The 24,680-nt window shown below is 47.5% G+C and overlaps 1 protein-coding gene across 1 annotated transcript in view; it reads right to left on the bottom strand.

Moving 5' to 3' along the window:
- JAKMIP1 (janus kinase and microtubule interacting protein 1) overlaps positions 1-24,680 on the bottom strand; it is a 174,959-nt gene that overhangs the window by 43,634 nt on the left and 106,645 nt on the right. Inside the window, exons 4-8 of the mRNA XM_011935422.1 lie at positions 17,976-18,185; positions 17,379-17,498; positions 14,111-14,257; positions 12,689-12,829; positions 11,493-11,552 (exon numbers count right to left, since the gene is read on the bottom strand). Coding sequence (XP_011790812.1) covers positions 11,493-11,552; positions 12,689-12,829; positions 14,111-14,257; positions 17,379-17,498; positions 17,976-18,185 — 678 coding nt within the window. The remainder of the gene's footprint in view (positions 1-11,492; positions 11,553-12,688; positions 12,830-14,110; positions 14,258-17,378; positions 17,499-17,975; positions 18,186-24,680) is intronic.

Below are 24,680 nucleotides of genomic sequence, written 5' to 3'. Positions count from 1 at the left end.
ACACACAGTTCCCATAGCAGCAAGGAGTTGTCTGGGACCCAACCCCTCAGGTTTTTATGCAGAGTATTTTTAAAAAACATTTTAACTTTTCTTTTTTTTTTTTTTTTTTTTTTTGTTTTTGAGACAGAGTCTCCTTCTGCCACCCAGGCTGGAGTGCAGCGGCACAATCTCAACTTACTGCAACTTCCATCTCCCAAGTTCAAGCAAGTCTTCTGCCTCAGCCTCCTGAGTAGCTGGGATTACAGGTGCGTGCCACCACACCTGGCTCATTTTTGTATATGTATATATTTTTTAAGTAGTGACAAGGTTTCACCATGTTGGCCAGGCTGGTCTTGAACTCTTGACCTCAAGTGATCCGTCTGCCTAGGCCTCCCAAAGTGCTGGGATTACAGGCGTGAGCCACCACGCCCAGCCTTAACTTTTTTGTAACAGTTTATAACACTGGGTTAGTTTGTTTCCTTTAGAGAAATGTTTTGTTGAGTGATTATATGATGCAGGAAGCCTGCATGGACTGGATATCTTGATATATTAGTGCCTTTATTAATAAAAAATAGAAAAGATACATTAATGTTTAAAGTGAAAACACAGTGGCTATCTTCCTTGAAGGCAATGCAACTGGTTTTGCACTGCATTTTCCAAACATGCAGGAAATAATTCACCACCTGCTTCTCAAGGAGTGAGGGGAGAACCACCTAGAAAACAGTTTCCTCTCATGATTGGCACATAGTGCACTTTAAAAAAAAATGGCAAACATGAAAGACACTGTTCATTTTTCTGTGTCTCCACTCTTCTAAGAGTCTCTGGGTTTTTCCTCACAAGAGATACATTAGAAGAAAAATGTCCATCATTTGCTCATTCGGAGCCCATCTACTGAATAAAAAGGTAATTCCTCCAGCCTTCCATGTTCCTTGCAACCAAAGCCTCTCCTTGTTGACTTGTTTTTACAGATGAATCCAGATTCAGATTCAGATTCAGTTTTGGCTGGGCACAGTGGCTCATGCCTGTAATCCCAGCACTTTGGGAGGCTGAGGCAGGAGGATCTCTTGAGCCCAGGAGTTCAAGATCAGCCTGGGTCACACAGCGAGAACCCATCTCTACAAAAAGTTATTTTAAAAGTTAGCCGAGTATGGTGGCTGACGCCTGTAGTCCCAGCTACCTGGGAGGCTGAGGTGGAAAGATTACATGAGCCTGGGAGGTTGGGGCTGCAGTGTGCTATGACTGTGCCACTGCACTCCAGCCTGGGTGGCAGAGCAAGATCCTGTCTCAAAAGAAAAAAAAAAAAAGTCAGTTTTGGCAAAATGAATGAAAAGTAAACACGTCTTCTCCATTTACACTCTGAATATACAGAGGAGCTCCTCCTTACCGAGTCAAACGAACCAGAAGGAAAAAGAGAAGGTACCCCCAAAACAAATAGCCCCTCAACCGGATCCAGCCTCTCTCAACCACCTGTCTTCTCGTCTTCTTTTCATTTTCAACAGAGGTGCCTGTCACAGGCGGCAGCATCGGTCGGTCACAGCCGGGGACCTCCACAGAACCTCAAAAAACAAAACCCCAAACCAGCTGCCTACCTTCATGCTTATAGGTCATCTCCTGGCAGCCGGAGAAGTATAGGCACACCAGGGCACAGAGACACAGGAAGAAAGAGAAATACAGCACAAAGAGGACATATTCCATGGTGGCACGATGCTGCAGACACGCCAGCCCCTGTGCGTGGGCTTAGGCAAAAGCCACCTCGTTGGTATCCATTTTCAGGGCTTCCTCCAGTCCGAGGAAAAAGCACCAATTCTCTCCCCACGCACTCCCCTTTCCTCTAACACATCCTCCCCAGTGTCTCCCCGGCTTCCTGTGGATCGTCTGCTGCAGAGTCCTGAGAACAGGAGTGCGCCAGAAGACGCACCTTCAGTAAAAGGGAAGCCAGCTCCAGGGCACAGCCCCGATGCTGGCCCCACCAACCGTGGGCTGAAGGGAGAGGTTTCCAGGGGCGGGCTGGGGTGCATTAGTCACAGAGGACAGCTTCCGAGCCAGTTTATTCTCTGGGGACCTTCTTCCCAGATCCCATCCTCCCTGAGCCGAGAGCCTGTTGTCAACACCATGGCACAGGCCCTGGGTCCCCAATCACAAGGCCCCCGGGGCAGCACTAGCAATGACAAGTCCATGAGAGATTCTCCCTCAGGACCAAACCGAGTTGCTGCCTCTGTCCTCATGTGTTTCGGAAATTTCTCTGCTGTCCCCGGACCACCTCATACGCACCCTAGACTCGCCAAATTCATTGGCTTCTCTACCATCATTTTGTCCAGCATTTATTTTACCATTTTTTATAGGCCAAAACAAACCATTATCTAACAGAAAAACTACTTTTTTGAACTAGACCAAAGTCTTCAGATTCCCCTGCCCAGAAGGGGTGTCTCTGAGAGTCTTCCGTCTCTCGGAGAAGCGTCACCAGACATAACATCCAAAGCAAAAACTCTCATGCTAGAGAAAAAATGGACAGACTTTACCATAAAAAAGTAAAATGTCTGTACTTTGACAGATACCAAAGCAATATTAAAGGGCAATGGGCAATTCATACAATAAATGCGCATAGCAAAGTTCATGTATCTTTCAACTTCAGCAGTGCATGATGCTCTACTCCTTTGGAAGTGGCCATCGGATGAACTGTGTGACTGGATTGTGCTACTCAATCTAGTGCCGACTACCCTTTAAGCCATGTTTCCTAATGAGGCACCATCTGACCAGGCAGTGCAGACCTGAGACAGCTGGGCCTGACCCAAGCAGCGTAGACCTGAGACACCTGGGCCTGGCCCCAGGCAGTGCAGACCTGAGACAGCGGGGGCCTGGAGGGGCAGGGCTGCAATCTGGAACCTTTGCCTCAAGCTCCTCCCCATGGGGCCTGAAGTCACCTCCTGAAACCAGGCAGGAGGCCAGGTGCCCAAAGGCCCAGCCTCTGCAGCAGCTCCTCCCTGAGTCCAGGACTCACTACCCTGCTCACTCCTGGTGCTGGGGTTTCCTGCCCTGCGTGAACACATTACCTAGAACCACCATAGGTAATGGCACCTGTCCATTCCCAAGTCTGCAAATGGGAGCCAGATGTCCCCATGGTGTTTGCTACCCTGGACAAGGTACCCAGGCAGCCTCTGTGGCCAGGTCAGCCTCCCGAGCTCTGCTCCACCCACACCAACTGCGGCTCCTCTGGCGGTGCCTCCGGGACTGGCACAGACGGTGTGTGTGCTTGTCTGCTGAGCTGCCTGGGTGTGGTCCAGGACACAGCTCCTGTCTCTTCATAATCGTCCCAGTGTCCTATCCCCAGGACCCACATCTTCCCGAGTCCTTTACCAAAGGGCCCCTGGCAGGTGGGACACGGAGCAATGCTCAGAGGGATGTCCCATGCTTCTGGCACGGAGCCTGCTGTGAAAGGAAAATAAAAACTCTGAATCCCAATTCACTACACCAAAAGGAAAAACTTAAGCTGAAAGCTGAGTCATGCAAGAAGCTGCCTTTCCCTTTGTTCCTAAGCAGAGAGCTGCAGAGAAAAGACTAAGCATCTCCACAGGTAGCTGCTCCATGTTCACCTTATCTTATGTAAAGTGCTGATTTACTGAGCATGAGACAATTACATAATTTGGACTGTTCCCCTACCTGCTCCTTTTCTCTCACAACCTGTGGATTCAGTCATGTGACCACACCCTCCCTCTTTCCCCTCCAGCCTGCTTTTCCCCTTTAAATACTGAAGCCCTCAAAATCATCTTTGGAGAAAGGCTCAGATCTGTCTCCAGGGTACATTCTTAATCTTAGCAAAATAAACTTCTAAATTGATTGAGGCCTGCCTCAGAGACTTTTTGGTTTACATCAGCCACTCAGCTGGCAAGGCTGGCACCAAGTCCTGCTACCAGTGCCCTCTCTACCTTTGATCAGAGCTGCACGAAATGAGTCCTGATGGCTGCTGTGGAGGAGGGACCAGGTGACAGGGTCACTGCTGAGCCGGGGGGAACAAGCCCTTGCCCCTCCCAGCAAAGGGCCCACAGTTGCATACCAACCGAGGCCAGCCCTGAAGACAGACATGAAGTAGCCACTGGTTTCCCGCAGTTACTACTATTAGCCCCTCTGAGTGCGAGGCACTGTGCCAGCAGCTTCGAGTAGCTGGATCCTAGGGCACCATCCAGCCTTCATGAGCTCACAGACCAGTGACAGCGGTGGGGAAGAAAGCCTAGGAATAAGGTCAACTGCAAACAACCACGAAGGAAAAAATAGGTAGCTTTGGCAAAACTTGCAAATGCAAAACGCATGCACATGATGAAAAAATGTTTGACTTTGAGAGTCCAAGGCAGGCAGGTCACTTGAGGTCACGAGTTCGAGACCAGCCTGGCCAATATGGCAAAACTCTGTCTCTACTAAAAATACAAAAAAAAAAAAAAAAAATTAGCCAGGCCTGGTGGCATGTGCCTGTAACCCCAGCCACTTAGGAGAATTTGGTTGAACCCGGGAAGCGTAGGTTGCAGTAAGCTCGCCACTGCGCTTCAGCAGGGGCGACAGAGCACGACTTTGTTTTTGTTTTGTTTTGTTTTTTAAAGATACTTGAGTGTCCCAGGCAGGCAAAGGTACCGCATAACCAGCCACCAGCACCTGTCCTTCCCTCCACCAGGCAGCAGGCTTGGCCTCAGGGGTGCGGGGATAGGGGTCAAGTTTAGATAGGTCCTACGTGTTTTGATAGGTCCCATCAGAATGGATGCAAGAGTCCTTGACAAAAATGACCCACCAGACCTCAGGCATCCTCCAACCCCTGGCAACAGCAGACTCAAGGTCATTCGGGGAGGAGGGGACATGGCACTGATGCACTGGCTCAGGAAAGGGCCTCTCCTTCCGATGTGCTTTGATGGTTCCCAGTGCAGCTCCCCAGCCCTCCATTAAAGAATGATTACTGCAAAAGGCATTGAGATCCCACCTCACTATTATAAATTAGTGGGGGAGGCAGGTATGGGCATGGCCTGGGAATCTGCATTTTACAGGCTGTCCAAAGGAAAGTTATTGAGCTGTAAGATAAAGGAAGAAGGAGACACTCTGACTTCCTGATCACCTGCTATGCACCAAGCAAAGAACCAGAAGCTTCCTTTGATCCCATGGATGTAATGTTCCTTTTACGAATCAAACTGAGGTTCTGAGAGTTTAGATGACTTGGCCAATCCCATCCAGCTAGTAGCTAGGGTCTGACTCCCTTACTGCTTGGGGCTACAATTTCCCAACCTTATCCAAAATGATCGGTCCTACCTTCAACCAAGGTGTGTGAGTAAACTGTGCTGATGTTTAGCCATTATGCATATGCTTAGAACTCTAGGACGATATAGCTTCTGTGCAAGTTTCAATGGCCTGCAACACAACTTACTGCCACATGGCCAGAGGTCTAGGTCCTGAGCAAGCCCCGTACCCCAGTCCCCAGGACACGGCCCAAGGAACCACTCAGGATCCTTCTCCCCCAGCCTCTCCCTTGGGGCTAACGTGAGCCCACACTGAACCAGCAGGCTTCCTGGGAAATGAAATAATTGACACCAATCTTGTCCCTGGAGGAGATCCCACAAGGGGACCGTTGGACAGGCCCAGTAAGACTGAGTCATGGCCCTCAGGGACACAAACGCCCCAGGAAGACAAAGGCTGGTACCCTCTGCTCTGCCCTGACTGCATCTTCTGCAAACTTGAGTGTGGGAGTGGACTGGAGGTGCTCTCCTGCAGGGAGTCCAGGGAGGTTTGCTAGGGTCTTTCTCACACAGAGTCAGGAGCTGGAGAGCAGAGATAGGGCTGTCAGATTTCTGGAAAATTCTGGAACCTTCAATGCATTCACCACAGTACTCTGTCAAGCAAAGCCCTGGGCAAAGTGTTACAGCACTTCCATGTGTGAGGGACAGAGAGTGATGGGGGCATTTCAGGGGAAAAAGAAACTAGTCTAGTCATCCCGCGGTATCCATGGGGGCCTGGTTCTAGAACCTCCCACAAATACTAAAATCCACGGCTGCTCAAGCCCCTTATACAAATTGGTGCAGTACTTGCATATAACCTACGCATATCCTCCTGTACACTTTAACTCATCTCTAGATTATTTATAATATTGTACCTGACACAACGCAGATGCCCCGTGAACCCAGTCACGTGCAGCATAACAGCATCTCAGTCCCCAACAGTATACGACGAGGGTCCCGTAAGATCATAACAGTGTTTTTACTGTACATGTTCTATGTTTAGATACACAAATACCACTGGGTTACAACTGCCTACGGTGTTCAGTACAGTAGCAGGCTGCACAGGCTTGCAGCCTAGAAGCCACAGGCTAGACTGAAGAGCCTAGATGTGTGGGAGGCTAGACCATCTGGGTTTGCGCAAGTACACTTCACGATGTTTGCACGACAAAGTCGCCTAATGACGCATTTCTCAGAATGTGTCCCTGTTGTTAAGGAATGCATGACTGTAGTTTTAGACTGCATTTTAGTGAATAATGAAAAGGAAAAAAGTCCAGGAGGTAGAGATTGCAGTGAGCCAAGAGCACGCCACTGCACTCCAGCCTGGTCAACAGAGCGAGACTCCGTCTCCAAACAAAAAGAAAAGGAAAAAAAGTCTGTAAATGTTCAGTGTAGATGCAACCACCCATTTTTTTTTTTTTCCTGAATGTTTTCAGTCAGAGGTTGGTTGAATCCATGGATATGAAACCCACAGATACAGAAAGCCAAGTGTACTGAATGCTCGTGGCCTGTGGTAGGGAAGAAAAAGAAGCTTCTTAGGCCTGAAAGGCAACCCTGGATTACAAAACCTGCTCGGGCCCAGATGGATCCAAGTACCAATTCCATCCAGCCCTGTACAATGCCAGGACTAAGTAGGAACATGGGAGAAAATTTGGTCCACACTGAAGTCTACACTGAATCTTGAGAAAAAGAAAAAATGCTGGTGGGCCCAGGAAACAGTGAATAGAAAAGACCCTAAACCTACTCAGGAAAGTTTCTACACAGATCCCCAAATTTGGCCTCCTAATGACCCAGGACTATCTTTATTAAAGTGACCACACATCGCCGTTCTTCTGGGACAATCCAGTGTCATACAAGTACATTTTTCCAGTAAAGGCAATTCGCTTATTTAGCCAACAACTATTTAGGGACTATTTTAGTCAACACCTACTCTGTGCCAGGCAGTGAACAGGCCACAGTGGGTAGGACAGGCGTAACCCTTGTCCTTGCCCGTTGTACAGGTGATGTAGCAAATCACGATTCAATTCTAACCCTTTGTGAATTTCTCCTCCCACAAACACATTCAGAAATCAGGAAGAATAGCCAGATGTAGTTGCTCATGCCTGTAATCCCAGCACTTTGGGAGCCTGAGGCAGGTGGATCACTTGAGGTCTGGAGTTCGAGATCAGCCTGGCCAACAGGGTGAAACCCTGTCTCTACCAAAAATACAAAATTAGCCAGGTGTGGTGGCGCATGCCTGTAATCTCAGCTACTTGGGAGGTCGAGGCAGGAGAGTCACTTGAACCCGGGAGGCAGAGGTTGCAGTGAGCCGAGATCATGCCATTGCACTGCTGCATGGGCAACAAGAGTAAAAAGTCTGTCTCAAAAAAAAAAAAAGAAAGAAAGAAAGAAAGAAAGAAAGAAATCAGGAAGATGGGGGAAGAGAAACCTCTATTTAATTCCAGGCATTCTGACATAGATTTTAAAAATAAAGTCTTGGCTCAACAATAGATTTTCAAAACCCCACGTGGAAGCTCTATAGGGTGCGTAATGCCACAGCACATCCTGTTAATGGGACAAACTGCACAATCTTTAGATTTGTGCCTTTTAAACATATGTCCCATGGTGAAAACGGCTGTTACACACACTCCCAGCAGCGGTGCCGAATGGTGCAACTTTTCCGTGAGGCAGTGGGGTGGGGTGGGAGCAATGCTCTCTGGTCAAAGCCTTCTCGCCCTCCGAGCCACATTTCCACTTTGGGGAATCTATGCATGGAAACGATTCTGATCATGGACACAGCTTTCCAGACAAAAGCTGGTTGCTGTGGCGACATTTACAGAAGCAGCAAGTCCAAAGGGAGGGGAAAGGGTAGCTAAATAATGGTGTAGTCACTTAATAACACGTTCAACAGTCAGGGAATACAATAGAGCTGGGCCAGAAAGAGCTGTCTGCGTAAACAGAAGCACATTTATTGCAGCATCATTCACAGTGCCGAGGAGCTGAAAGCAATGTGCCCAACAATCGCAGAACAGTAAACCAGTTTATGGTCTATCTCCTCCACAGATTATGTAGCCATAAAAATTTATGTTTACAATGACAGCTATCACAGGATAAAGGCTGGCAGTCTAATGTTAAATAAAATCCAGGGTGCAAACGTGCATACCGCAGTTCCAGCTGGGGAAATGAATTAAAACAGCAACACCAATGTGCCGGGGAGGCACCGCGGGTGATAAATCACTTTTTTCCCCCAGATATTCTATAATGTGATTCTATGTCTTCTATAAAAGTATATATTTAAATATAGGCTGGGCGCCATGGCTCACACCTGTAATCTCAGCACTTTGGGAGGCTGAGGCAGGTGGATCACCTGAGGTCAGGAGTTCAAGACCAGCCTGACCAACATGGAGAAACCCCATCTCTACTAAAAATACAAAATTAGCTGGGTGTGATGGCACATCTGTAATTCCAGCTACTGGGGAGGCTGAGGCAGGAGAATCGCTTGAACCCGGGAGGCAGAGGTTGTGGTGAGCCGAGATTGTGCCACTGCACTCCAGCCTAGGCAACAAGAGCGAAACTCCATCTCAAAAAAATAAGTAATTAAGCAAAAAATAACATAAACAAATACATAAATATAAACAAGCTCTACTCAAACCACTTCCCATTTCTGAGTTTCTAAGGTCGATGTGCAGAGATTTGCCCGTGTTCGACTCGGCTTGGTGGGAAAAGCTTGGGACTCGCAGTCTCAGACTTGAGTTTGAAACTCAGCCTTGTCAATTTGATTTTTCTCTGAGTTTTTTCTATATTTTATATCTGTATGTCTTCTACAGCTGTAAAATTGAAAAAATAATACCAACTACACGAGGTGGCTGTGAGAATTCAATGAGATTGTGGAAATACCCACTCATCCGCAAATCCAGGACCTAGCGAATCATCAGAGCCAGGCCACTCTATGTGGCATTATCTGAACACTGCAGTAAAGGCAACCAGGAGGCAGCCTGGGAGCCAAACTGCACCCATAGCTATATTTTACGTGGCCCACAGGTATATATTTTACAGGCCGAGTGTCCCTTATCTGAAATGCTTGGGATCAGAAGGAATTTCAGATGCTTTTCAGATTTTGGAATATTTGCATAAACCGAATAAGGCATCCTGGGGATGGGACCCAAGTCTAACCATGAAATTCATTTGTTTCATACACATTTTATATATAATACGTAGCCTGAAGGAGATTGTATACAATATTTTAAATAATTTTGTGCATGAATCAAAGTTTTGACCGTGTTTTCACTGCAACCTGTCACGTAAGACCAGGTGTGAAATTTCCCTGGCCTCCTGTTGGTGCTTAGAAAATTTCAGATTTTGGAGCATTTTGGATTAGGGATGCCCAACCTGTATTCAGACCACAGTGTTACGGACATTTAAAATCCAATATTTATGTCCTTCAATTTCACATCAAGTAAGGTGTGATGGATTAAACTGTATCCCCTAAAAAGACAGGTTGAGGTCCTAACCTCAGTACTTCAGAGTGTGACTTATTTGGAAATAGGATCACTGCAGATGTAGCTAAATCATCATGAGACCACGCTGACGTAGGATGCACTCCTGATCTAGCCTGAGTGGTGGCTTTATACACAGAGACACACAGGTAGAATGTCACTGAAAATTTAGGCAGAGATTGGCGTTCAAGCTGCAAACCAAGGACACCAAGGATTGCTGGGAAACTGCTCTAAGCTAGGAAAAGGAAAGGAAGGGTCTGCTATAGGTTTTAGAGGGAGGGATAATGGCTCTACCGACACCTTAATTTCAGCATTCTGGCCTCTAGAACTGCTAAGACAATACATTTCTTTTCCCTTCTTGTTTTTTTTTTTTTTTGGAGATAGGGTCTTCTTGCTCTGTCACTGAGGCTGGAGTGCAGTGGCACAATCATGACTCACTATAGCCTTGACCTCCTGGGCTCAAGCAGTCCTCCTGCTTCAGCCTCCCAAATAGCTGGGACTTCAGGCGCCACCACATCCAGCTAATTTTTAAAATTTTTTGTAGAGACAGGGTCTTGCTATGTTGCCCAGGCTGATCTCAAACTCCTGGGCTCAAGCAATCCACCCACCCTGACCTCTCAAAGTGCTGGAATTACAGGCATGAGGCACTGTGCCTGGCCTTTTTCTGTGGCTCTAAGCCACTGATTTTGTGGTACTTTGTTAAGGCAGCCCTAGGAAGCTAACAGATAGGGATTTACATTTATCTTGAAAGACTTGACTATCTGATGCCACCAGTCCACCTTCTTATAGCAATCAGGATTCAGGGCCCAGTTTGCCACAGTCCCCACCACTCCCTATTGTCACCCTGACACCAAGACTGTATGTCCTTGGCCATTCACTATCACATTTGCACAGCTGTTTTCCTTGTAGTTGAGAAATATTTCTCTATAACCACATCTCGATCAAAAGATAAACCAAACGGGGCATTTGTATTCAATAAAAAGGAGAGGAGACCAGCCTAGCCGACATGGAGAAACCCCGCCTCTACTAAAAATACAAAAATTAGCCAGGTGTGGTGGCATATGCCTGTAATCCCAGCTACTCGGGAGGCTGAGACAGGAGAATTGCTTGACCTGGGCGGAGGAGGTTGCAATGAGGCGAGATGGCATCACTGCCCTCCAGCCTGGGCGACAGAGCAAGACTCTGTCTCAAAAAAAAAAAAAAAAAAAAAGGGAGAGGAGACCTGTGTCTTTGTGGAAGCAAAAAATAGGTTTATGGGTTTAAAGGCAAACTATGTTTTTGTTTGCTTGTTTGGTTTTGGTATCAGTTCCAGATTGGTCCATGTGGGCATTTGAATTTTACAAGCCTGGCTCCTTCAGATGCTGTTACTAGGAAACAGCAGACCTATGTTTTCCAAAAAGACTACAGTTCTGCATGATTCCAAAAAAACACAAAGCTCCTGATTATTTTCAGAACAGGATATGCTCTGATATAAACCAACCCTGAATGTCCCTTAAATCCTTCAAAAGGTTTAAGTATTTATGTTTTTAATTTCGGGTGAATATACCCTGAGGCCTAAGTAGAGAATTCATCAGGAAGTTTTCCATGGATAAATTACAATAACTGGGTCACATGACACGGCCATACTGATGTTGCTTTGAGAGACAGCGATGACAGGCTTTTCATCATCAGGCATGCCGAGTTGTGTGTGTCTGCTTCAGGACCCCTGTGAAACCTCCCCCCTCCCATGACCCATCTGCCCTGCAGATCTGTGACACAGTGGCAAGGCAGGGCAGGTGCACCATCGCAGGCTCACCTTGGGCGGTTTCAGACTTTTCCCTCGATGCCTTTTGGAGCGCAACAGCCGTTCTCTCTCCTAGAAGGAAACACAACGGTTGGCATTTCTAGCCAGCCTCACATCTCACGAATCAAAGCCACTGGCTCTCAAAGGGAGCTGGGCCTGCCCATCTGCACCAGGCATGGCTAGTTCAAGTTCTAAGTGCCCAAGTGATGGCTGCTTCTCTGAACTGAGAGCTACAGGGAGAGTTTATTATCCACCTTTTGACTTTACTGTTATTTCATTGAAATATATTCTTCACCCTAAACTGCACTGAGTCTTTCGTGTAATGAAGCAAAGATGTATGGATGGATAGATGGATGCATAGGTAAGTGGATGGAAGGATGAAAGGATGGATGGATGGATGGATGGATGGATGGATGGATGAAAGGAAGAAAGAGAGAAGTTAAAGAGGTAGAGGGAGATGGAGGCAGGCAAAATGAACATGACAATTATAATCAAAGCCTTTTCTAGAATTTTGATCACTAGCTTTTCTATTCTTTGAAGACCACTGCATGGAACCATCACACACCCTCTTCGGTGAGCAGAATGCGTTCTGCTTCTAAGATCCAACTAAAGCTCCCTGCAGGTGTTCTCTGCCTGTTGCCTAAGCTCCTTTCACAGAGAGCTGTGGAATTCTCTGGATGTAATTCCCCACCTGCTTAGGACATGCTCAATCCCCTTTGATAGATGCATGCCCCATATGCACATCCAAAACTCACACAGGCAGCCTTAGCAAGGTGCTGGTCTGATTATAAGGTTCAAGTCTGGGGGCCCAAACTCACAGTCTGCAACTGCTAAGCTAAAAACCAACCAAACAAACAAACAAAAAGTCCTCTCTGGAACAGATCATGCCAAGTCTCTAAAGGCCAAAAGACATCCTTAAAACTGATACTGCTTCTTAATCACAGCAAGCCAGGGAGAAGATGTGAGAAAAGGGTAGCCATGGAAACTGTCCCCAGGTTCCAGTGATCTCATTTAAGCCAAGGCTGCTTGATGGCAGAATGAAGCAGGAATGTGCACACCAGGGTGAGCTTGGTGACTCCCAAAGTCAGCACTGCCTGACCCTGACCCAGCTCAGTAGCATCATCCTGAGCCCCAACGCCTATTCCTGACACCCATGTCACCGGTGCCACCCCCACCAAGGGCAGCCGCGCCAGCTGTGCTAGATGTACCAGTGAGAGGTCGTCAATGACGTGCTGCTGCTCCAGCACCTGCAGCCTCAGGAACTCGATCTCCTGCTCATCCCTCGTCAGGCTGAGGTCATTCAGGGAGGTGTGCCGCTTCAGAGAGGCCTGTGCTGACAGCTTTTCTTTCTGCAGCCACAGGGAGACAGACCACCGCAGGGTTAGCCGCCAACAATGTCTGTGAGGGACGGCACTGGAGTGGAGCTCAGGGGTGCAGGGACAGGATGGATGGGAGGATGGAAGAGATGACGGCCTGATACGGTGTGGCTGTGTCCCCACCCAAATCTCATCATGAATTGCAGCTCCCATAATTCCCACGTATTGTGGGAGGGGCCCAGTGGGAGATAATTGAGTGACGGGGGCGGTTCCCCCACCCTATGAATAAGTAGTGAATAAGTCTCTGATGTTTTTTATACGGGGTTTCTCCTTTTACTTGGCTCTCAATTTCTCTTGTCTGCCACCACGTAAGATGTGCCAACAGCCTTCCACCATGACTGTGAGGCCTCCCCAGCCACGTGGAACTGTGAGTCCATTAAACCTCTTTTTCTTTGTAAATGACCCAGTCTCAGGTATGTCTTTATCAGCAGCGTGACAATGGACTAATACGTGGCCATCTTGTCCTGTGCTGGAAGAGGGGACAGGGAAGACCAAAGCCAAGCCCAAGGTGGGGCTGACCAGCACACTGCTGACAGGAAGGGATGGCCAGGGCCTGGGGGCGGAAGATGACATCTGAAATGAGCCTAGAGAGCTGGGAGGGGAAGGCAGGGGAAGGAGAGGACTCCACACAACAGCAGTTACACACACGCACACACACCCCTGCACCTGCTACAGTGCGGACAGCAGAGCGTGTGTGCTATCAGAGCCTCTGTCTTCCCGGCTGTAAAATGGGGGTTGATACTACCCTGAACAATGAACCTGAAAGCATTCTGTAAACTGTCAACTACAAGACACCCGCCCCAACCACAAACACCAGGCATCCTAGCTGGAGGAGAAACCCCTCTGCAAAGCATCGCCAGCGATCATCGTTAACGGCTTTCACATGCTGGGTGTTCTCTGGGCCCGTTCCCTGTGAGGTCTTTACATGCTGTCATTTCATCCTCTTGATGATCCACCAGTGTTGATATTTTCACTCCCATTTATGCATGAAGAAACAGAGGCTCAGAGAGAATGGGGGATGTGTTTAAGGACACAGCTGTCTGACTCCCTCCGGGCACAAACACCCACAGCACAGTGAATGTGAGACAGGTGGAGAGAAGGGAGACACATCTGTGACTGACGCTGCTTCTGGTGCTTTGTGGGGAGGTGGGTGGCAGGTGGGGCCCAGAACATGTGAACTGGGAGGTTCAGGGCTGGAGAATCCTAGACAGAGTTGGGAGTGCCAGGGCTGGCCCCAAGGGGCCCACAGCTCACCATTTCCACGTTTTCCCGCGTGAGGTTCTTGATTTTCTCCTCCATCCTCTGGATACTCTGCAACAAATCCTCATTCTTCTTGTTCATCCGTTTGTTTTTCTCCACCAGGGGCTTCAGCTGAACCTCGGTCTCTCGTGAGCGTTTCAGCTGTGGTTGGAAACAGGCACAGAGGCTCAGACAACTTCACAACAGACAGCCGAGGTCACAGCACCAAGGTGAGCAGACACTCAACCCGGTTAGGACCCCTTCTGAGGCCAGTGTCCTGGATGACACATTTGTTTGCTAGTTGCATGACAATGGGCAAGTTCTCAGCCTCAGTTCCCTCATCTGTCAAACGAGAATCATGGCAGCTCCTGTCTCCTATGCATATGGTGAGAATTGAATGCAGAGTGGTAGTCTCCCCAGTGTTATTTTCATGGAAAGAATTAGAAACAACTTAAATATCTATCAATATTATGACAACTACAGGCACAGCCACCACATGTGAAGGGGGCACCTTCCCCATCCTCATGTTATAGACAAAGAACCTGAACCCAAAGAGAGGAGGCAATGGGCCCACCTTCACAAAGAAAGTGCCAAGAATGCTTTGCACTTTTGCAAAGATTGGTGGTTTGAGTTCACCAAGAATCAAACACAAGGGACTGACTCTAGACCCCTGCGTTTACTCCCCAGGCTGTAAATGTTAAGGTAAAATATTCTGATGGTATAGGCTGAAATATAAAATGTACCATGAGACCCATGCATTCTACTTCTGGAAACCTACCCCACCCCCCAAAATGCCATGTAGAAGATACATACATGTCTTTACTGACTTCAACCTTTATTTAAAGTCAGTAAAGACCCATATGGATCTTCTACATGGCATTTTTTTTTAAACAGAAGGTAGGTAAAATGACATGGGTTATTTTGACAAAGGGTCTCACTTTGTCACCCAGGCTGGAGTGCCGTGGCATGATTTCAGCTCACTGCAACCTTGACATCCTGGGCTCAAGTGATCTCCCACCTCAGCCTCCCAAGGAGCTGGAACTACAGGTGTGCACCACTGCACCCAGCTAATTTTTTTGTATTTTTAGAGACAGGGTTTTGCCATGTTGCCCAGGCTGGGCTCAAACTCCTGAGCTCAAGGAATCTGCCCACGTTGGCTTCCCAAAGTGCTGAGATTACAGGCATGTGGCACCTCACAGAAATCCAGAAAGCGGCAACAGCCTAAAGATCCACTGAGAAGAGAGTTCAACAGACCACGGTATATCCACACAATGGACTACCAAGCCACTGGTAAAAAGATAAAGACAGATCTCTAAGCGCTGATGGGGAGTGCTGTAATTGATCCATGAAGTGAAAAAAGCAAGTTGCAGAACAATACACAGCAGGGGAAAAAACCCAATTCATAACCATAAAATAAAACAAAAAGTCTCTTGGTGGGTTTCAAGGCATTCATTTAAACATTAAAAACATGTAAGAACCACCCCAAACAAGCAGTAGTTACCTCATGATTTTGAGATTGAGGCCAGGCATGGTGGCTCACACCTGTAATCCCAGCACTTTGGGAAGCTGAGGCAGGCTGATCACTTGAGGTCAGGAGTTCAGGACCAGCCTGGCCAACATGGCGAAACCCCATCTCTACTAAAAATATAAAAATTATCCAGGCATGGTGGCAAGTGCCTGTAATCCCAGCTACTTGAGAGGCTGAGGCAGGAGAATAGCTTAAACCTGGGAGGTGGAGGTTGTAGTGAGCTGAGATCACGTCACTGCACTCAAACCTGGGCAACAGAGCAAGACTCTACCTCAAAAAAAAAAAGATTGAAGCGTTGGCAAACTTATCAGTTTCTACTTTTAACTACTTCAGTCTGATCTGACATGTTTCCAGAAGCCTATATTTTTTCCTAATCCACTCAGTAAACTATTATGCAGCTCATGAGTATTTATGAGCTTATAAATATTTAAATGAAGAGTGAAGACATAATATTTGATGTACAGTCTGATTAAAGCAAAAAAAAAAAAACCTTTAAAAATACTGGAAGGAAGTGAATTTATTTTGGTCCTGTTAAAGTTGTGGAGAGGTGACACTTATTGACACTGTTCACCACTCATTTTTTTCAAATATTCTTCTGACATACTTCCCTTCATAATAGAAATTAGAATAAACATAGAAATTAGAATAAACATAAAAATTATGAGGCATCTGTCAAGAAGTTGATGTATCAACTGCCATTACATAAAAATTAGTTTTCCTGTTATCCAGAAAATGTAAACACGTTCATGAAATTGCTATTTTTACTGGAGATTTCTTTTTTAACCAGAAGTCCATGTTCATTATTTGTAAAAGTAATGTATAAGCTTTAGTTTACAAGTATATAAAATTTTATGCAAAAAAGTAAATAGATAAGCACAAATTAAAATTACCCATAATTACACCACCTAAAAGAATAACTTCTAGCCGGGCGTGGTGGCTCACACCTGTAATCCCAGCACTTTGGGAGGTTGAGGTGGGCAGATCACCTGAGGTCAGGAATTCAAGACCAGCCTGGCCAACATGGAGAAACCCCATCTCTACTAAAAGTACAAAATTAGCCAGGCATGGTGGCACATGCCTGTAATCCCAGCTACTCGGGAGGCTGAGGCAGGAGAATCACTTGAACCCAGGAAACGGAGGTTACAGTCAGCCAAGATCATGCCATTGCACTCCAGCCTGGGAGACAAAAGCAAAACTTTGTCTCAAAAAAAAAAAAAAAAAAAAAGAAAAAAAAACAAGAATAACTTCTAATATTCAAGATGATGACAATGTATTATTGTTCTGTAAACTGCATTTTTCATTTAATTTACTACGAACACATTTTCATGTCAGTTAAATAGGGCTTCCATCATCAATCATCAATCTTAATGACAGTCTAGAATTCATTGTATAAACATTCCATAATCACTATGCCCCATGCTTCAGTATTGAACAATCGGGTTTTTTGTTTTTTTAATTTTTGATTTGGTTTGGTTTGGGTTGTTAATATAAACAACACTGCAATGAACATCCTCTCCACGCTTCTCATGGAACTTCTCCAGTTGTTTTCTCAAGATAAGTTCCTGCAAAAACAAATGGCAGTAAGAGATTTCTTCAATGAGCATGTGTTAGATTTTTAATGAAAAAGAAGTAAGAAGTTAAGTTCAGAGAACCAGAAGGCCTCTGCATTAACTTTCTGTGCAGGGCATGTTTCGGGGACTCAGGGCCCCTTCTTTGCACCCTGCAAGGCACCGCCTGTCTCTCAGGGCTGCTTACCAGTTCATTCCTCTCATCTGCCAACAGCGTATTTCTGTCTTCCAGCTTCCGTATCACTGAATTCAGTTCAGCAATTTTTAGTTGAAATCGCCTCACATCTCGCTCATCCATATGTTGATCCTAAAAAAAAAAAAAAAAAAAAAGTCAAGACGTAAATGTACTTTGAAGAAGTTGTGTGGAGGCTTCTTAGAAAATTCACATGACATAATGGGTGAGATCCTTATTCAGGGGCCCACATGCCACACAGCAAGGTGGGGAACACGCAAGCCCACTGCACACCGGCGAAGACTCCACCTAGAAGGCCACTGAGACTTCAAACCCTTCCGTGGCTCCCTGGGGACCTTGTGGCCAGGCCCCTCCCACCCTGTATCTCTTACAAAGGCCACCATGCACCGGCACCTCACCTAGTGTCCAGCACTTTATAATTTATAACAGGAATTTATCCAGGAATTTATAACATCCCCTCCAATACTGAGTGAAAGAGTGAATGAATGAATGAATACATGCTGCCTCAGTGTCCTCTGTGGCTGATCAGAAGAATGCCCCATAAATGGATGGGGGACCAGCCTGAGGCTGGCACAAGCTGCTGCCCCTCACCTGGACTCCCATGAGCTCCACCATGTCCCCAATCCCTGGCGGGAGCTCTCTCTTTGGGCTACTGTGGTGCCGCTCGGCCTCCTTGACCTGAACCAGCTGCTCATCCAAAGCCTCTTTCTGCAGAAGCAGCTTCTGGGTCTGCCCAGCCTGCACGCCAAGTTCCTTCTCCAAGGCCAGAATCACACGGTCTTTCCCTTTGATCTCATCCATCTGAAAAGGAGAAAGAATAAGCAGTCAGCCCTAGGGGCTCGTGACCAAGGAAATCTCTCTCCTGCTTGGGGCCTTCAGTCCAGGGAAAGGGCAAAGCAGTGTCTTGGGCCTGAGTCAACTGAATTCAGTAAACTCCAGATGCAGAGCAAGCATAGCCCGCAGCCCAGGGCTTGTTCCCCGTCACTGCCCCAAGACAGAGGAGACAGAGCTAGGGTTTAAGGCACATATATATTCAACCTAACACGCATACTGACATCAGTGTATGCTCCTGTCTCTCCTATGTTAACGAAATAAAATAAAACACTGCCGGCCCCCAGCCATGCCTCTGCAGCTCAGCTTCTTGGCAGAGTTGGCTTCTCTCTCCGTCTCCAGGCCCATGTCTCCCTCTCAGTCGTTGACCCTCTCCTGCCTGGCCACAGCTCCCCAACCCTCACCACCAGACAGCTCCTGCCAAGGTCACCGGTGCTCTCCTGGCCACCGAACCCACCAGACAACATTCTGTCCTCCCGCCCTGACCCCGTCACTCACTCCCTGACTCACGACCTCCTGTTCCCTCTCCCCAAGCCCACTTCCCAGTTTCTATATTCTTTATAGGGTGTCTTGCTCTGGCTGTCATTGAAGCCTGGCGTTTCCAAGGCTCAGTCCTCTTCTCACTCTGTATCCTCTCCCAGGCAGCCAGGTCCTTCCCAATGGTATCAAGCCCACAGATGCAGCAGATCTTAAACACATGCCTCAGCCCTGACTTCTCTCTGAGTTCCACAATCACAGAACCAGCTGGCTGCTTAACACCTCTGCTTGGATCTCGGAGGGACCACAGCTTCCCCACGTACAAACCTGAACTTAATCTTCAGTTCACCCCCAGCCCTGTCTTGTCCAGCCTTCCTACGGGGGAGTGTCAGAAGGGACACAGGCTCAACACAGTGGGCCGGGTGACAGTGCGGAAACCACACCAAAAAAGGTATGCGGAGGAAGTGTCAGCCCCAGGTCATCCACTCTGGCTTTTTCTGGATGCTCCAGTGAGGGCACTGTCCTGGTTAGATAGCAGCCCCCCAAGACCCATGGCCTTCCTGGAACTTCAGAAAGGAACCTTATTTGGAAAGAGGGTAACCGCAGGTGCAATTAGTTAAGATGAGGTCATCCTGGAGCAGGGTGGGCCCTTATGACTGGTGTCTTTATCAGAGGAGAAGATAGACACAGAGGAGAAGGCCGTGTGAAGATGGAGGCAGAGGCTGGAGGGACGTGGCCTCAAGCCAAGGAACTCAAGGTCAGCTAGCAACACCAGCATCAGGAAGAGGCTGGGAAGGATCCTCTTTCACAGCCTTAGGGGGAAGTGTGGGCATGCAGACACCTTGATTTCAATCTCCTGGCCTCCAGAACTGTATGGGAACACATTTCTGTCATGTTAAGCCATGAAGTTTGAGAGTATTTGTTGCAGCAACTGCAAGGAAACAGATGCAAAGGCCCCTCCTGCTCAGCCCACTCATGTAGCAGGTTACATTTCAGTGGATTACAATCCAAAGCTCTTACTTCTAAATCATATACCTTGATTTCAGACACAGACTGCCACAGCAGAGAATTTAGGTGAAGGGCCCTGTTCTGATAGCAGAGAGAAGCCAGCTAAAATCCCACCCACTCGCCAACCCTTACCATAAGACCATGGGCAGGTTGGGCCACCTCTCTGACTCAACTTCTGTCTCTGTAAAATGTGGACAATAAGAAGACTTTAGAACTAACTCTGTCTAACTGTTGAGGAGCTTTAGAGCAACCATGGGAAGAACCTGGCACAGTGCCTGGCATATCGCAAGCCTGCCATCAGTGTTCGCTGCCACTCTTAATCTCTTCTAGCCCCTAGGTAACACGAGGCTATTTTATTTTCAAAGAAGACCACTAAAAACTGAAAAAATAACATAGCAATGAGAGAAGAAAGGAAATGGTACCCCTAGATTCCAGACTGACAGGTTTTCCAGCCAAGTACCACAGTGCTACAGTTCTGATGTGGAATTTCCGTCACTTGCAACCAAAATAATCCTAATCAACATAGAGTTCAGGAAAGAACAACAAACTTGCCAGGGGTATCACTTCTCTCTTATGTGCTGGTTGGGAGCTAGGTACTAATTTGTACTTAAGAGCTCCCTGAAGCACCTTCTTTGGAAGACAAAAGGCTGTTTCCATCGGCCAGGATGATCTCCTGGCCCCTGCAATGGGTGCCCCATGCAGTTTCTCCTAAGCAGCCGCTGAATGTGCCCACTGCTCCCCCTGGTGATGGTCCACCAGCATCTACCTGCTTGGGCCAAATCCCAAATCCCGAGTATTGCCATTTCCAAATGGGTAGGAGTTTCCACAGGAGGAATCTTTAAACATGCTGAAAACGCCACTGCTGATGTAGATGCCAACCCCAAAGCAAAAATCATTATGCAGAAGGAGTTTATTCATTTAATTCGCTCAAGCACGCTTTCATTAACTCAACACATACTGAGCTAAGCACCATCAGTGGGTGCTGAGAAACATTAGTAAGCAAAAGAGATCAGACTCCCTGCCCTGGGAGCTTCTATTCTGCAGGAGGGGGGAGTAGACAATAAACATAATAAATAAGCACACATGGTAGCGATTCAGAGTGATTTGTGCTATGCGGGGAAAAACAACAATAACAACATCAAAGTGAGGGAAATTGGTAGGGGCAGCTGAGGGTGTTGCAAACCAACAGGCTGTCCATGACGGGTAAGAGAGGGTTCTCATCTGCCCCTCAGTGTCAGCTTTGCAGTGAAGCCTCCACCACTGCCTTCCACCAGCTCCCCACAAAAGGCAGCACCGTCGCGAGCAAGACATCTCCAGGATCCCAAATTCTCCACCTGGAAGAGCACCAATTCCCCCTTGTCCTAGTAAGTAAGACAGAGGGCTTCTGCCCCAGCCACCACAAGAAAGTTTCCTAGAAAATATTCTCAAACAGCAGAGACGGCATCTAGAAATGGCAGGCCGGCCAATGTAGAACACATTCCAGAGCCAGCACGAGAGTCCTGAGGCCCCAGAGGTTAAGACACTGGCAAGCTCATGTAGCAAGAGGCAGGCACACTCACAGTTCACTGACTTCACTCCTGGATCACAAGCTGAGCTCTTAGTGATCCTGCCTCACTGCCCTTGGGACCCGGATGAAATCCTGAGCTTCCTGGAACTGCTCACCTGACCGTATGGAAATCCCTCAGCTTCCTTCCCGCATCCATCTCCCCTTCTCCCACACACCCAGTCTCAGCATGTGCAGTAGGAAAGGGGTGGAACTAACACCACTGTAAGTTCCCAGGGCAGTCCTTGATTGGCTTATGCCACCCGAATGTCCCGGCCCCAACAGTAATTGCTTCAGGATGGATGCACAACCCAATCAGTACCAATGGCCGGAAGAGGGCAGTGCCAGGATCCTCCTGTTTTTCTTTAGGAGCTGAGAAAGGGACTCTGGGCAGTGTGGTGTAAGAACACAGGACCTGGCATAGTGGTGGCATCCCCCCAACACAGCATGAGAGCCCACAGCCTGGGAATGACACAGTGGGAGGCAGAGCAGAGCGCGAGAACCCCAGGATCCTGGATGACATCATTAGTGCACCTGGAGCCGCTCCTACAGCAAATCCCATGACTTCAGTTGGGAGAGCCAATAGACTTCCATGGCCTAAGCTGGTTTGATATGGAATTACTGTCACTTGTGACCAAAAGAATCACAATCAACAGAGTTCAGGAAAGAATGACAAACTTGATGTTGGCCATCACTCCTCTCAATGCTAGCATGAGCTAGGTACTATTTTATACTTAAAAGACACTCTCTGAGTCTTTAAAAGATCCTCAAAGTGGACATCATTTACCCCAAGTTACACGCAAACTTGAGGCCCAGCGCTAACACTCCAGTTAGCAGCAGAACCATGACTCAAATGCAGATTGTCCTCTCCAAGCCCTCACTGTCCCCTCTGCCCCGAAGGAACAGAGTCCGGTTGTTTCTCGGCAGTCAAGTACACCAGGAAACGTATCTCAGTGAAAACAAGCCCACCGACCCATGACTGATTTGGTGAGCTCCACTTCACTGCAAAGTTTGGGAGACTCAAAGACTGAAGCAGATGCCACTATCCCAACATCCATTCTCATTCTTGGTACCTGTAGTGAGGTGAATAATGTCCCCCAAAATGTCACGTCTATCCCGAAAATCAGAATGTGACCTTATTTGGAAATAGGGCCTTTGCAGATGAAATGAAGATGCACATTAAGATGAGGTCATACCAGGTTATTAGGGTGGACCCTAAAGCCACTGACTGGCATCCTTAAAAGAAGAGGACACCTGTAATCCCAGCAGTTTGGGAGGCCAAGGCAGGTGAATCACCTGGGGTCAGGAGTCTGAGACCAATCTGGCCAACATGGTGAAACCCCGTTTCTACTAAAAATACAATAATTAGCCAGGTGTGGTAGTTCATGCCTGTAATCCCAGCTACTTGGGAGGCTGAGGCAGGAGAATTGCTTGAACCTGGGAGGCGGAGGTTGCAGTGAACTGAGGTCACGCCACTGCATTCCAGCCTGAGTGACAGAGTGAGACTCTGTTTCAAAAAAAAAAAGAGGAAGAAGAAGAAGAGGACAAGATGCAGACATGCAGGTTAGAAGGCCATGTGCAGGCAGAGACTGAAGTGGTGCAACTGCAAGTCAAGAAATGCCAAGGACTTCCGGCCACACCAGAAGCTGTAAGAGGCCAGAAAACACTTTCACCTTAGAGTCTTCCAAGGGAGCATAGCCCAGCCGATACCTTGATTTGGGACTTCTGGACTCCAGAACTGAAGAGAAAATAAATGTCATTGTTGTAAGCCTCCAAGTGTGTGGTAATTAGTTAGTGGGGTGAATAATGACCCCCAAAATGTTACGTCTACCCTGAAAATCAGAATGTGACCTTATTTGGAAATAGGGCCTTTGCAGATGAAATGAAGATGCCCATTAAGATGAGGTCATACCAAGTTAAGGTGGACCCTAAACCCACTGACTGGCATCCTTAAAAGAAGAGGACACCCGTTAGACCTGCCCCCAGGAAACTAACAGAGCACCACACCAGGGTTTCTCAGAAGCCACAGGCCACACAGTATGGGTTCCAGGATCACCTTAAACTAGAACATCACTGTCCCACGTTGACCATGATCACCTTAAACTTGAGCATCACCATCCCATGTTGACCATAACCACCTTAAACCAGAGCGTCACTGCCCCACATTGACTGTGACTGCCTTAGAGTGTCAAAACCCCATGTTGACCATAACCACCTTAAACTAGAGCATCACTGCCCCACATTGACCATAACTGCCTTAAACTAGAGCATCACCACCTCAGATTGACCATAACCACCTCAAACTAGAGTGTCACCACTCCATGTTGACCATAACTGCCTTAAACTAGAGCATCGTCGCCCCAGATTGACCATAATCACCTTAAACAAGAGCGTCACTGCCCCATGTTGACCATGACCACCTTAGAGTGTCAAAACCCCACGTTGACCATAACCACCTTAAACTAGAGCGTCACCACCCCATGTTGACCATAACTGCCTTAAACTAGAGCATCACTGCCCCATGTTGACCATAACTGCCTTAGAGTGTCACCACTCCATGTTGACTATGACCACCTTAAACTAGAGCGTCATCACCCCATGTTGACCATAACCACCTTAAACTAGAGCATCATTGCCCCATGTTGACCATAACTGCCTTAAACTAGAGCATTGCCACCTCAGATTGACCATAACCACTTTAAACTAGAGCGTCACTGCCCCATGTTGACCATGACTGCCTTAAACTAGAGCATCGCTGCCCCAGATTGACCATAATCACCTTAAACAAGAGCGTCACTGGCCCACATTGACCATGATCGCCTTAGAGTGTCAAAACCCCATGTTGACCATAACCGCCTTAAACTAGAGCATCACCACCCCATGTTGACCATGACCGCCTTAAACTAGAGTGTCACCGCCCCATGTTGACCATGACCGCCTTAAACTAGAGCGTCACCACCCCATGTTGACCATGACTCCCTTAAACTAGAGTGTCACCGCCCCATGTTGACCATGACTGCCTTAAAAGTGTCACTGCCCCATGTTGAGCATAACTGCCTTAATTAAACTAGAGCATCGCCACCTCAGGTTGACCATAACCACCTTAAACTAGAGTGTCACTCTCCCACGTTGACCATGACTGCCTTAGAGTGTCAAAACCCCATGTTGACCATAATCACCTTAAACTAGAGCTTCACCACCCCATGTTGACCATAACCACCTTAAACTAGAGTGTCACCGCCCCACATTGACCATGATCGCCTTAAACTAGAGTGTCACCATCCAATGTTGACCATAACCACCTTAAACTAGAGAGTCACTGCCCCATGTTGACCATAACCGCCTTAAACTAGAGCGTCACTGCCCCATGTTGACTATGACCACCTTAAACTAGAGCGTCACTGCCCCATGTTGACTATGACCACCTTAAACTAGAG

Source organism: Colobus angolensis, unplaced genomic scaffold, assembly GCF_000951035.1.
Source record: "Colobus angolensis palliatus isolate OR3802 unplaced genomic scaffold, Cang.pa_1.0 Scaffold143, whole genome shotgun sequence".
In the NCBI taxonomy this organism is placed as follows: Eukaryota; Metazoa; Chordata; class Mammalia; order Primates; family Cercopithecidae; genus Colobus; species Colobus angolensis.
Note: the sequence above shows the minus strand (reverse complement) of the source record. Positions and strands in the feature narration are given on the sequence as shown.